Source organism: Platichthys flesus, chromosome 14, assembly GCF_949316205.1.
Source record: "Platichthys flesus chromosome 14, fPlaFle2.1, whole genome shotgun sequence".
NCBI lineage: Eukaryota > Metazoa > Chordata > Actinopteri > Pleuronectiformes > Pleuronectidae > Platichthys > Platichthys flesus.
Window position 1 is genome coordinate 19,609,465 of NC_084958.1, and position 12,894 is coordinate 19,622,358.

General features: G+C 40.6%; 2 protein-coding genes across 2 annotated transcripts; one reads left to right on the plus strand and one right to left on the minus strand.

Moving 5' to 3' along the window:
- Positions 1-14: 14 nt before the first annotated feature.
- On the minus strand, positions 15-2,517 carry tceanc2 (transcription elongation factor A (SII) N-terminal and central domain containing 2). Its single transcript, XM_062405298.1, has 4 exons — positions 2,092-2,517; positions 1,868-2,009; positions 895-1,088; positions 15-477 (listed from the first exon to the last, which is right to left on the minus strand). Exons 1-4 carry the CDS (start codon positions 2,188-2,190, stop codon positions 289-291), a joined length of 624 nt encoding a protein of 207 aa, XP_062261282.1. The 5' UTR covers positions 2,191-2,517; the 3' UTR covers positions 15-288.
- Positions 2,518-2,981: 464 nt separating this feature from the next.
- tmem59 (transmembrane protein 59) lies at positions 2,982-7,485 on the plus strand. Its single transcript, XM_062404632.1, has 8 exons — positions 2,982-3,172; positions 3,363-3,468; positions 3,691-3,785; positions 4,440-4,592; positions 4,717-4,789; positions 5,389-5,515; positions 5,847-5,964; positions 6,778-7,485. The coding sequence occupies exons 1-8, from the start codon at positions 3,017-3,019 to the stop codon at positions 6,928-6,930; spliced, it is 981 nt and encodes a 326-aa protein (XP_062260616.1). The 5' UTR covers positions 2,982-3,016; the 3' UTR covers positions 6,931-7,485.
- Positions 7,486-12,894: the final 5,409 nt, after the last annotated feature.

Below are 12,894 nucleotides of genomic sequence, written 5' to 3' on the forward strand. Positions count from 1 at the left end.
CAGTGATGAAGCTGTGATATTTAAAATCATATTTTATATAAAAAAGGGTCGAAAACAGTATAAAAACAAAGCATCTATCATACATGATCACGATAGATTCAACATTATCATCATCACCAACAATAAAATGTATTTTCTTGGTAATGACTCATGCAAAGTTCAACAACAGTGCAAGAGTATGTGCCACACAATGAACAATTATTTTGTATTTCCTTTGCAGAAAATAAAGAAAAATTAAATCAGAAGTCTCTGATATGCAGTCAGCAGCAAAGCCTTGTTCTTCTTCAGCTATTTCTTGTATTTGGAAACCACCTGGTTAACTGATAATGTGTTGTCCTTCACTTGAGCTCGGGTTTCTGGGTTGTGCTTGAAGGCAAACACCAGCGCTCGAACAGTCCGTCTGTATGAACCACTGACCAATCGGGAGCTCCGGTGAAACACCTCTCTCTCCATGACGTCTATAAGACCCGAATCCTCCTGGGAGCCAGAGATATGAGAAGAGAACACAAACATTACTTAAAACATTACTTATACATGTTTCTGAAGCTGCCATTGATCAAATAGCTACAAAGTAAACTTGTTTTTAGAAATCAAATAAGTGATATGAAAAAAGGGGATGAGATTCAACTTTAACTCTACTGAGTCTTAAACATTGATGAATACAGAAGAGCTGGACCTTATTTGATAGAGTTTAAGAAGTTTTCTTATACGAAAGGTAAAGTTGCAATTTGCATGCGTTTGTTGTGATATTACCTCTGACGGCCAACAAAAAGAAAGAGAAATAAATGTGACCCGAGCTAGGTTTTGTAGTCTGTACATGATGTAGATTACAGATGAGCAGTGGAATAGAAAGGAGTTGAACACGAATGCTTGTCCTGAGCTGCTCTTCCTCACCTTGACCTCCAGGGCCTCAGACATTAGTCTTCTGGCGTTGCTCCGGAGTCCTTCGGATTGTTTGTCGGAGCGCACCTCAATAGACGGCTTATTGGAATTCTCCTGGACGAACGTCCTCCAGTCGGTGTAGACCTTTGCTGCCATTGAACTCACCTCAGGGTCCAGATGCTTTCGCATTTTGTTCACAGTGTGACCTTAGAGGAGACAGATTTTCATTTGGTGCTAAACTGTGTGATATAAAAGGTCTGGCATGTATGAGGCAAACTTTTAAAAAATATGAGCTGTAACAGACCAGTGAAATCAACTGACTGTTAATTACGTGGGTTTAAATTGACTCAGAAAAAACGAAATAAAATACTTATACAAAACATATAACAGAGCCTGGACGATATATCTTTAAGCTGATATGAGCGTTTCACAGATAAATTAATATCAATGTTTATGTTTGCTAATATGCAAATATTTTAAGCCGTTTTCAGCCGTGCACTGTGGAGAAGGTCCACAAACAATTAGGTCCAGACTCTTTTGGCTGTTACCAAACACTTTGACGTGTTGGTTCTCACATGCATCCCCTTCGGAGAACTTATCCGGAGTTCAGTGCTCATCTGAGAGCAGCGTCCTCTTATAGAATAAACAGTGCAGCAAAGATGTGTATTTGTGTTTATGTTTTACATGTTAAATTATTTAACAAATCCAAGACTTATATTTATCCATTTGTTTGTATGTTTCCTTACGTTTTAAAGATAAGCAGATATTTGGCCAATTTGTTGGTATTGGAAAGTGTACCAACCTCAGAACACTGGTTTTACTTTTTGTGATTAATTATGTGGGTCTAACAATCCTGGTTGATTTGTTTTGAACCCATGTGCATTGTCTTAGATCATTGTAAGAAAGTGTATGTTGTAAAGGGTGATGTATGAACGCAATATATAATCAACCAGACCCAGGGACATGGGGATCTCTCCATTCTCACCTATTTTCGAGGACCGGAGCACCTGTGTGGACGGGATCTTCTTGCCCAGCTCGGTCAGGGCCGTCAGCAGGTTGTCTTTGCTCTGCTCAGGAAGCTCCGACATGGCTTTGTATCTCATGATGTCCTCAATCACAACAACCCTCTGTGGGACACACAGTCAGTAAACACGAGTAAATAAACCAGTCTCATGTAGTTACAATGGTTCAACTGATTATTTCACTCACCCTCAGAGACTCGATAGTGGTTTGTTTGTAAACCTTCTCGCTGCTTTTGGATTTAGCAGCTGGTCCTCCTCTGGGAAGCTTCACCACGAACTTGTCCATCTTCGGGGGGGGGGGGGGACTTGGCTCAGTGCTAAGTTCAAGCTAGAAGATGCTAACCCAGCTGTTAGCGGCACCAAGCTAACGCTGTCATTTGAAATTAAAGGTTTCAGACCCCTGGATCAGCTCGTACAAATGGATGCTTCCTCAAAACCCCCCATTCATGTTCGCTCTTCTAGTGGCGACGGGGAAAAATCTTCTGTTTGGCTAACAGCTAAGAGCTAACAGCGGCTCAGATGCTATAGTAAACAGAGGAGGCTAATGGTGCACTCAAGTGCTCTCGGTAAAACCGAAAGATAGATGGCTAGACATAGATAGACAGACAGATAGATAGATAGATAGATAGATAGATAGATAGATAGATAGATAGATAGATAGATAGACAGACAGACAGACAGACAGACAGACAGACAGACAGATAGATAGATAGATAGATAGATAGATAGATAGATAGATAGATAGATAGATAGATAGATAGATAGATAGATAGATAGATAGATAGATAGATAGATAGATAGATAGATAGATAGATAGATAGATAGATAGATGGATCAGTAGATAGATAGATATATAGATAGGTCAATAGATAGATAGATAGATAGATAGGTCAATAGATAGATAGATAGATAGATAGATTGTTTTTTATTGTTTACATCAGGTGCAACGACAAGGTTGTGCCGCAGCCCCCCTCTGTGAGGGTATAATCGATGAATTTCCGAGGAGCACCCAAACACAGCAGAACGCGAAGCTCGCGGAGTCTCGCGAGAAGACGTGGCGATTAAATAGGCGGAAGTGCTGCTTCGTGTTTGTTTAGGTTTTCAGGGACAAAATGGGGAGCGTGTCCTGCTTTGTGTACGTCTCCGGACTCCTCGCGCTCCTGTCAAGCGCGTCTGCGACGGCGGACGTGTTCGAGAGCGTCCTGGGAAACAGCGCGTCCTGCCACCGGTCGTGCGAGCTGACATACAGCCTGCACACGTACCCGCGGGTGAGTGTTGTCAACCCGCTTCTCGCCGCTAGCCGCAGCTAACCTGCGCGGGCCTGCGTGGCTCATTGTTTGTTTTTTGAAAAGAACGAGCTGTTTGTTTGTTTTGTTTGCTTGGAGCGTCGAATGTGGAGCTGCTCTTTCTTTACCCGAGGCGCCCGGGCTCACCTCGCCCCGTGCTCTTGTTTTGCAGGAGGAGGAACTCTACGCCTGTCACCGGGGCTGCCGTCTCTTCTCCATCTGCCAGTTCGTCCGTGACACCGAGGATCTGAATCAGACCAAATCCGAGTGTGAATCCAGTGAGCCACGCACCACTCAATCCCACCACACGTGACCTGTCAGGCCCGTGGGCTGCCACTGTAAACACACACTTTCAAAACATACACCCGATGAGCCTGATGTGTACACACTCCAGCATATAATTATAATAATAAGGAGGCTTGCTCCTAATCACCCGTTGTCTGTAATCCTGTTTCACCATCTGTCCCTTCTCATCACTTGTGCACCTTTTACTCCTGCAGCCTGTCGAGAAGCCTACACACAGTCTGATGAGCAGTATGCATGCAACCTGGGCTGTCAGAGTCAGCTTCCCTTTGCAGAGCAGCGGCACGAGCAGGTACGAGTATCAGACACTGTGCAAGAGAGAACATTCTATTGATCACACGGACACGTTCACAAAGTCATTTGTCACAGCAGCGCACAAGTCAGAATGAGGTAAACGAGAGAATTGGAGAAGGCATAATAGTGAAACTGGAGAATACAGAATTTGTACACAATGTACACTTCATCCCAGAAATAGTTTTGTATTGAAATACACTTGAGTCACGTGAAGTGATTCAAGAGATGTTGTACTGGGACTATCCTTATATATATATATATATATATATATGCAGATGTAGACTACACAGAGAATGAGTATAAAATGCTGTGCATATATTTCTCTATATAAATGGACCATAGTAACATCACATTACATTGTATATAAAAAGATATACATATGGATGTACATTTGCAATAGTTCACAATATAATATGAATGTAAAGGTATGCAGGTAAAATTTCACAATAAGAGGATTAATGTGGAATAATATTTTTGTAATATTATATTATTGGTATATGGGTGAAATGCAGAGGTCGCTAATGTGCAAAATTACTTAATAGAAGTGTGCAAGTCCTGATAGTTATTTGTGATATGAGAAGACAGTGCAGCAGTATATTATCTGTATGATCTCCCATTGAAAACAATAGTATTCACAGTAGTTGTTTTTCAGTTGGAGGCCATGATGCCAAGGATTCACATGCTCTACCCCCTCACTCTGGTGAGAGGATTTTGGGATGATGTCATGAGCCAGGCTCACACCATCATCACCTCCACGTGGACGTTCTACCTCCAGGCTGATGATGGCAGAGTTGTCATTTTCCAGGTATAGAACTAAATTGTGGAGGTGATTTAATCTCATGTCTGTGACGCAAACGCTCCTAATCCTGTTACTGTGGAAATGTAATGAAGAAACCTATTGTAACACATTCTTATTCTTTGTTTAACAGACTGAACCACAGGTCAAGTTTTTCTCCCAGCTTGAACTGGTAAAAGAAGTAAAGGAGGAACCAGAGAAGAGCCGTAAGCATTTCTTTCAAATTATCATCAATTCCACTGATGGAGTCAAACTAGTGATATTCTCTTCCTGTCTTATTTTTAAGAAATTTGCATCAATACAGACCAAAAATGTATTCCGGCTGGACCCATGTTATAGTGGGGTTTTCTAGTGCCATCAAGTAGGACATCAATTGGACTTTGTATTCTACAGATTGGAATGAATGAGCTCCATTGTGCACAGCACTCTGCTTATGACACATCCCTGATTACAATACTGGTGGAAATGTTTGCTGATTCACTGAGTTGCTGCACTGATGCCGAATAGAACTGGTTTTAGAACAACATTTATTTTGGTGGAGCGAACAAGTTGAGTTATATAATGAGGAATGTTGAATTGTCAGTCTTGCATACACCAGGAGTATTTTCTAAAAGTCGACCTCAATAAACTGGTTAAGAAAGTCACTGAGCCTTTTTAAAATGAAAGAATAAAAATAGAACATGTTCTGAAAGTTGCAACACAAAGACCATCTTTTAAACACTAAACAGTTTTTTATTCATCAAGGAGGAAAAAAACAAATTGTATGTTTTGGATTTTAAAGTAACTTTTACTTCTCATTTTCTAGCCCCTTCGTTGAGCAGCCCACTTTACAAAGAGTACCATCGCACTTTAATCCAGGAGAGGGACAGAGACATGCCCGGCGGCGATCGCAGCTACGATGTTGAATACAACATCTTCAGCTGTCTGTCAAGGTCAGTTGGGTTTTAACGTAAACACTTTCATTATATCTGTCTCAAGCGTTCACTTTGACTCAAGGAAAGAAATCAGAGGTCGTTATGAGAGCAAATCATTAGGCTTCGTGCATCTCTACAATAAAACGAGATTTCACCCATTTCGAAGATTTATAAAATCAATATGTGGCAGTCAGTGTTTTGATTGTGGTCACAAATGGATCAATGTGTATGAAACGTATCGAATTGTAATGATTTGTATACCAGGTCTTAACAGGGTTACTCAATAGAGCCTGAGGAGAAGTCATTTCAGCGGAACCACACTAACAAATTAATTTTACTTCCTTGTCAGGAACCCATGGCTGCCAGGCTGGATCCTGACCACAACTCTGGTCCTGTCTGTGTTAGTCCTGATCTGGATCTGCTGTGCCACTGTAGCAACTGCTGTAGACCAGTATGTACCTGCTGAGGTAAGTTCTGTACAGTCTGTGGTTAGCATGCACGCTCATCTGGGCAAGCAACTGTTTGCGTAATGTTAGGGTGTTTAAATAGTTTGACTTGTATGAACAAATAGACAGACTGTTTAGCTCAGCATAAAGAGGAAATGAGGAAATGGCCGGGCTAGCTATGTCTGTAACAGTCTCTTTCTTTGAGTCTCTTAAATGACCTTTGCAGATGTGTTACTTTTATTTATTTGTGATTTTCTTTGTACATTACTGTAACTCTAGAACTTGAATGACACTCAGGAGAGAGCATATATTTCCCTTTATGAAACCACATATAAATTCACCACCTCTGGATTTTTCTTTGGAATCTGCACCAAATTGCACACTCAGATTTTTTTCTTTCTTCATCCAAACCAATAATTGATTCTGAGGATCTTTTGTCCCTGACTGATACCACATCCTTCCAAGTTTCTAGGAAATCTGTCCAGTAGGTTTTATGTAATGCTGCTAATGCAGACGAGAACATCCAGTCCTTGGTGGAGAAAAATACAGTGGAAAACGCTCTAGACCGTTTAAATGGATCAAAAAGCTTTGAGACCATATCGCTCCTATACAAATGCGGTGTATGCACTCGTGAAGGAAAAGTATTAATCATTATATTGCTCTCTCATAACGTTTACTTTTTTACTTTCCCTTATTCCTAAATATTAAGAAAGCAGCGTTAATGTTTTATGCCATTGCCTCTAAAGCTGCCTCACTTTCAGAGACTAGCTTTGAGGCAGATTTTCTTGCTATTTGTATTTCAACATTTAAGTCATTTCCTTTTTTGTCTCTCAGAAATTGAGCATCAATGGTGATGGCGACTTCATGAAGGAGCAGAAACTGATCCCATATCCAGCTTCCTCCCTGCTGATCGTCCCCTCCACAGGGCCAGAGGAAGAGGCTGGGCCACTCCCATCCAAAGTGGACCTGGGCCAGTCCAACATCTAGGAGCCAAAGCTGTAGCAGAGAAGGCACCTCTCCCTTCATGAATAATCTTTAGATTATTTTTTATCCTCTGGTGCAAGGCCTGTACTTCTTGTGGTAAAGAACTTGCAGAACATTTTCTATAACGGATTTGTCTTGTCTCCCTTTGATGCTTTTAAAATTTGAGTGATGAAGAGTTTGTTTTTCTGTTTATTGTTATAATTGAGGCATTATAGTAAAGTGATGACCGTAAAAGTCAAATAGATTTTGGGTTTTCCTCATGTGTGCATTAGGTGTGTACTTATTTTACTGAATAATGTCGACGTGATCTGCTTGACTTAAATTGATCCAGGTTTCACCCACAATCCCAACTCTTGGTAATATGGATTGTACTAATGTTGCAGATTCACCTGGTTTGTTCTAATGTTTCTACTGCAGTAATTTCCAGATTATAGTGACTTGTACAATAAAATGTTATGCTCTTGATCTTAACAGTGATGGTACATGCAGTCGCTCTTTCCCACTTTGCCGTTTTTTATTCTTGTAATGATGGATCACCATTAAATACAGTGGAGTGAATGTGTTTGTATGGGTGAGACTTTATTTCAACCATTACACACCAAAGCTAACTTTTGTTTTGCAGTAAAACGTTTCAGAGACTTATTAAGAGTTGTGGATATAATCCGTCAGCAAATTCAATTCATTTAATAACAGGCCCCAATCTACACAACATTAGACAGAGAAACGGCAAAACAATTTCCCACAAATAAAAACATTAAATAAAAATGTATATATTATAAAAAATATATATATATGGCACTGAATCACAACACATTACACATGATGTTTCAGTTCTTTGCCTCAGGAAATTTTATCTAACTGAACTTCTTGGAATTTCAAAAAAATACCCCTGATGGATGTTTTCTGTCTTGCTTAAAAGGGAGGTGGTTTGAGATAAGTAGTCTGTAAAAAATGGCAGTCAAGGTGGCAGCTGTAAGCCAGTCCGCTGGTCAGGACAAATCCAAAAATAAGGAAACCTATAACAACGATCACAGTTAACAAAAATACTTTCAGCCACAGCGAATAAGGCTGTACCTCCTCCTGAGGAATCACAATTATCAATTCCTCTTGCAGATTGTGATCACAGTCCTCAGCTTGCTTTCTGCTAAGTTCCAGCTGAGCTTCCTCCAATTGGTCCTTCAGATCACAGGCTGGTTTCCTGAAGTCCTCTGTGAGTAAATGCTGCTCCTCTATTGTTTTGTGACAGTCATAATTTTCTCTGCTTTGCTTTGTAATGAGCTCATCTTGATGGAGGATGAGCAAATCAGCTTCGTGAAGTTGGCACAAAAGATTTCGCTCGCTTGTCTTTAGTGTTTCGATCTCTTTGAATCCTTTGTCTCTCAGTGACTCAAGTTGGGCCAGTTCAGCCAAAACGATGCTATTCTGCCGATTCAGGACTTCTTCATGTTCCTTTTTATTTTGATGTGTGTTGATCAACTTTTTGACTTCTGACTTCTCCATCAGAGATGTCGACCGAGTCAGCTCCTGTCTTCTCTTAACTTCATCCTTGACAGCTTCCTTAGCATCCTCTGATTGGGACTTAAGTGTAAATAACTCTGCTCTCAATCTGGAAATCTCTTTCAGTTGATGTTCATTCTTTTTCTCAAGTTCACAATTCCTGATCTCTGCATGTTGAGCATCATGTCTCAGACTTTCCTCTGTCTCCTGCAGATCATGCACTGCCACATACAGAGTATTGTTGATTGTCTCCAGCGTGTCTGTCTGCTTCTCATTTTCAGCCAACTTCCGTGATGGCGTTGGACTTCTTGGAATTTCAAATAAATACCCCTGATGGAGGTTTTCTGTGTTGTTTAAAAGGGAGGTGGTTTGAGATAGGTAGTCTGTAAAAAATGGCAGTCAAGGTGGCAGCTGTAAGCCAGTCCGCTGGTCAGGACAAATCCAAAAATTAGGAAACCTACAACAACGATCACAGTAAACAAAAATACTTTCAGCCATAGTGAATAATGTTGTTCCTCCTCCTGAGGAATCAATGCTATCAATTCCTCTTGGAGATTGTGATCACAGTCCTCAGCTTGCTTTCTGCTAAGTTCCAGCTGAGCTTCCTCCAATTGGTCCTTCAGATCACAGGCTGATTTCCTCAAATCCTCTGTGAGTAAATGCTGCTCCTCTATGGTTTTCTGATAGTCATAATTTTCTCTGCTTTGCTTTGTAATGAGCTCATCTTTATGGAGGATGAGCAAATCAGCGTCATGAAGTTGGCACAAAAGATTTTGCTTGCTTGTCTTTAGCACTTCGTTCACTTTGAGTCGTTTGTCTCTCAGTGAATCAAGTTGGGCCAGTTCAGCCAAAACAATGCTATTCTGCCAATTCAGGACTTCTTCATGTTCCTTTCTATCTTGATGTGTGTTGATCAACTTTTTGACTTCTGACTTCTCCATCAGAGATGTCGACCGAGTCAGCTCCTGTCTTCTCTTAACTTCATCCTTGATGGCTTCCTTAGCATCATCTGATTGGGACTTAAGAGTAAATAACTCTGCTCTCAATCTGGAAATCTCTTTCAGATGATGTTCGTTCTTTTTCTGAAGTTCACAATTCCTGATCTCTGCATGTTGAGCCTCATGCCTCAGACTTTCCTCTGTCTCCTGCAGATCATGCACTGCCACATACAGAGTATTGTTGATTGTCTCCAGCGTATCTGTCTGGTTCTCATTTTCAGCCAACTTCCGTGATAGCGTTGGACTTCTTGGAATTTCAAATAAATACCCCTGGTGGAGGTTTTCTGTCTTGTTTAAAATGAAGGTGGTTTGAGATAAGTAGTCTGTAAAAAATGGCAGTCAACGTGGCAGCTGTAAGCCAGTCCGCTGGTCAGGACAAATCCAAAAATAAGGAAACTTATAACAACGATCACAGTAAACAAAAATACTTTCAGCCACAGCGAATAAGGCTGTACCTCCTCCTGAGGAATCACAGTTATCAATTCCTCTTGCAGATTGTGATCACAGTCCTCAGCTTGCTTTCTGCTAAGTTCCAGCTGGGCTTCCTCCAATTGGTCCTTCAGATCACAGGCTGGTTTCCTGAAGTCCTCTGTGAGTAAATGCTGCTCCTCTATGGTTTTGTGACAGTCATAATTTTCTCTGCTTTGCTTTGTAATGAGCTCATCTTTATGGAGGATGAGCAAATCCGTTTCTTGAAGTTGGCACAAAAGATTTTGCTCGCTTGTCTTTAGTGTTTCGATCTCTTTGAATCGTTTGTCTCTCAGTGACTCAAGTTGGGACAGTTCAGCCAAAACGATGCTATTCTGCCGATTAAGGACTTCTTCATGTTCCTTTCTATCTTGATGTGTGTTGATCAACATTTTGACTTCTGACTTCTCCATCAGAGATGTCGACCAAGTCAGCTTACTGTGTTCTCTTAACCTCATCCTTGATGACTTTCTTAGCCTCATCTAACTGGTTCTTAACCCTTTACCCTTACACCCCCCCTGCACATTTATATTACATTTGTGATGTTTGGGTCCACTGGACCCAGGACTACGTAAAGTGTTCAATTGTATATCTCAATCACCTCTGGTCCAACATTCCTGCACATTTAAGTAAATGTTCTCTGCCAGTTACTGCATCTCACAAGGATTCTGTTGATTCCCCTTTGGATTTGAAAAGTCAAGCTAGGATAATAACCCCAAAGTATGCAAATATATGGGTTTGGTCCATCTCATTCTAGCGTTCTACGAAAACATGCTGTCCCTCCAAATTAGTGCAATCCAGAATGATTTTCGTAATGAAAAGTTCGTAAGAAACCTTGATGTCCTGCACATGAGTCACTGCTATCCGTGTCGGCCCTGATTGAACCTTATTACATTGGTAGCCATGCGGGCTGTCTTAAGTTCAAAAAGACCATTAAATTGTCATAATTTTTTGTCATCCATATGTTGGCTGCTGATGGCCTGGCTGCAGATTTGGGACTGGCTGCAGATTAACATTTTACGTAGCTGGCTGATGGTCAATCGCATCCTCTTCTAACCCAAACTCACTGTCAGACTCTGAATGACAGAAACATGATCTTCATATTCTCTAAACTCTTCCCCTTCATTGTCTTCCAAAGATTTTTTCTCTTCAAAAATCATTTCCAGATAATGTATCTGTTCATTGGGGCTCGTGTCTAGACTGAAAAGAGTGTGTTCAATTTCTAATTAAGTTCAATAAATAAACGTCAATACTGATGAAAAACCTTGATTCATATTCGTTTTTCCAAATCATATCTTGATTGTAATTGTTGTTTCTTTGTTTAACTGGATTTTATCACAAAAACGAAAAGCATTTTTATTCATAAATGTGATTTAACAGGGGTAAATGACAAATATTAACCATATATGCTCTTAATATTGGTTGTTATTGCGATAAAGTTAACATCTGTTAAGTATTTTTACATATATTGTTGTAGCTGTATTGATTGAAAGACTGAATAATGCGGTGGGTCCACCAGACCCACGAACATTGGCTGGGTGACCAAAACATGAACACCACACAAGGGTTGAGAGTATAAAACTCTGCTCTCAATCTGGAAATCTCTTTCAGTTTATGTTCGTTCTTTTTCTCAAGTTCAAAATTCCTGATCTGTGCTTGTTGAGCCTCATGTCTCAGACTTTCCTCTGTCTCCTGCAGATCATGCACTGCCACATACAGAGTCTCCAGCGTTTCTGTCTGGTTCTCATATTCAGCCAACCTCCGTGATAGCTTCAAACAGGTACTGTAGTTGTAGTATTCCTGTTGTGTTGCCAAAAGATGTTCTGTTGTCCGTATTCAGCATTTGAACGTGGTTCTCAAATTCAGCAATCTTCTTCGTAAGGTCATGACAGGTACTGCCCTTTCAACTTTCCTGCAGAGTCAGCATTCTTGCAATTACATTGTCTTTCTTTATCTGCAGCATCTTAAATAGGTCCTCAAGTTCAACAGTCTTCTGTGTTAGCTCATAGTAGGTAGTGCAGTGGTAGATTTCCTTTCCATCATCCACTGTTTCCACCAGTTTTTTGTTCTCTGTCCACAGTTTCCCTGCCAGCTGCTGTAATTCAGCCAGCTCCTGATGTAGCTCTGGATTGGTAACATAGACACAGCTCTCCTCAAACATGGATGCGTCTGCACCATAGACTGTATATATAGAGGTCTGCACTCTCAGGCATGGAAATACTATGCATTGTTTGTTATATCTGAAGCATTTAAACTGTCTCGTACCACACTGCTCGTAATACTCGTACTGCTGTTTCGCTGACCAGATGCTTTACTGTGTGTTTTTTTTTACCTTTGAAAAGTTATTGAGAGTTACTGAGAAATGGTGTGAAGCTAAGCATCCATGCTAACATCCTAGCTCCAAGCCTGCAGAAGAGGAGATGTTGAGCCTTGCCAGCGAGTGACCGCACTGAACGTAGTCCTGTTCCATCGGAGGAGAGCACCTGTTCTTTTGTAACGAGCATTAATCCTGTTGTCCAGCGAATGGTAGGACTGACAGGAACCTTCATTACTTCGACTAGAAGTTCGCGTGAACATAGGATTTCGTCTGAAGAGTGAACATCTCAGATCTACAGACTGTTTCTACCTCCAGTGGAATTTACGAACTGCACAACGTGGTTTTAGAAAGAATCCGTCTGAACTTGTTAACAAGTCAGTTACAACACACCGAACTGGATTAACACCATAACATTCACAGTATGTTAAGAATGGGTTCTTTTGACATTTGAATGTTATGCTTGATATTGATTGTATTGCATTGTATGCATATTATTTTCCCTGTGTATGTTGGTGAAGCATATGGTTGTGCTGTGCTAATGCTATCCAGCTACTCACTGGTTTAACTGAGGTGTAACGTAGGAAAGTAAAACTAGATTTTAAAGTTTAAATTGGCCTAATTCAAGATAAATTGAAAACTTAATAGAACATGTTAGAACTTGTTGTACTGATATAACTGATAACTCAA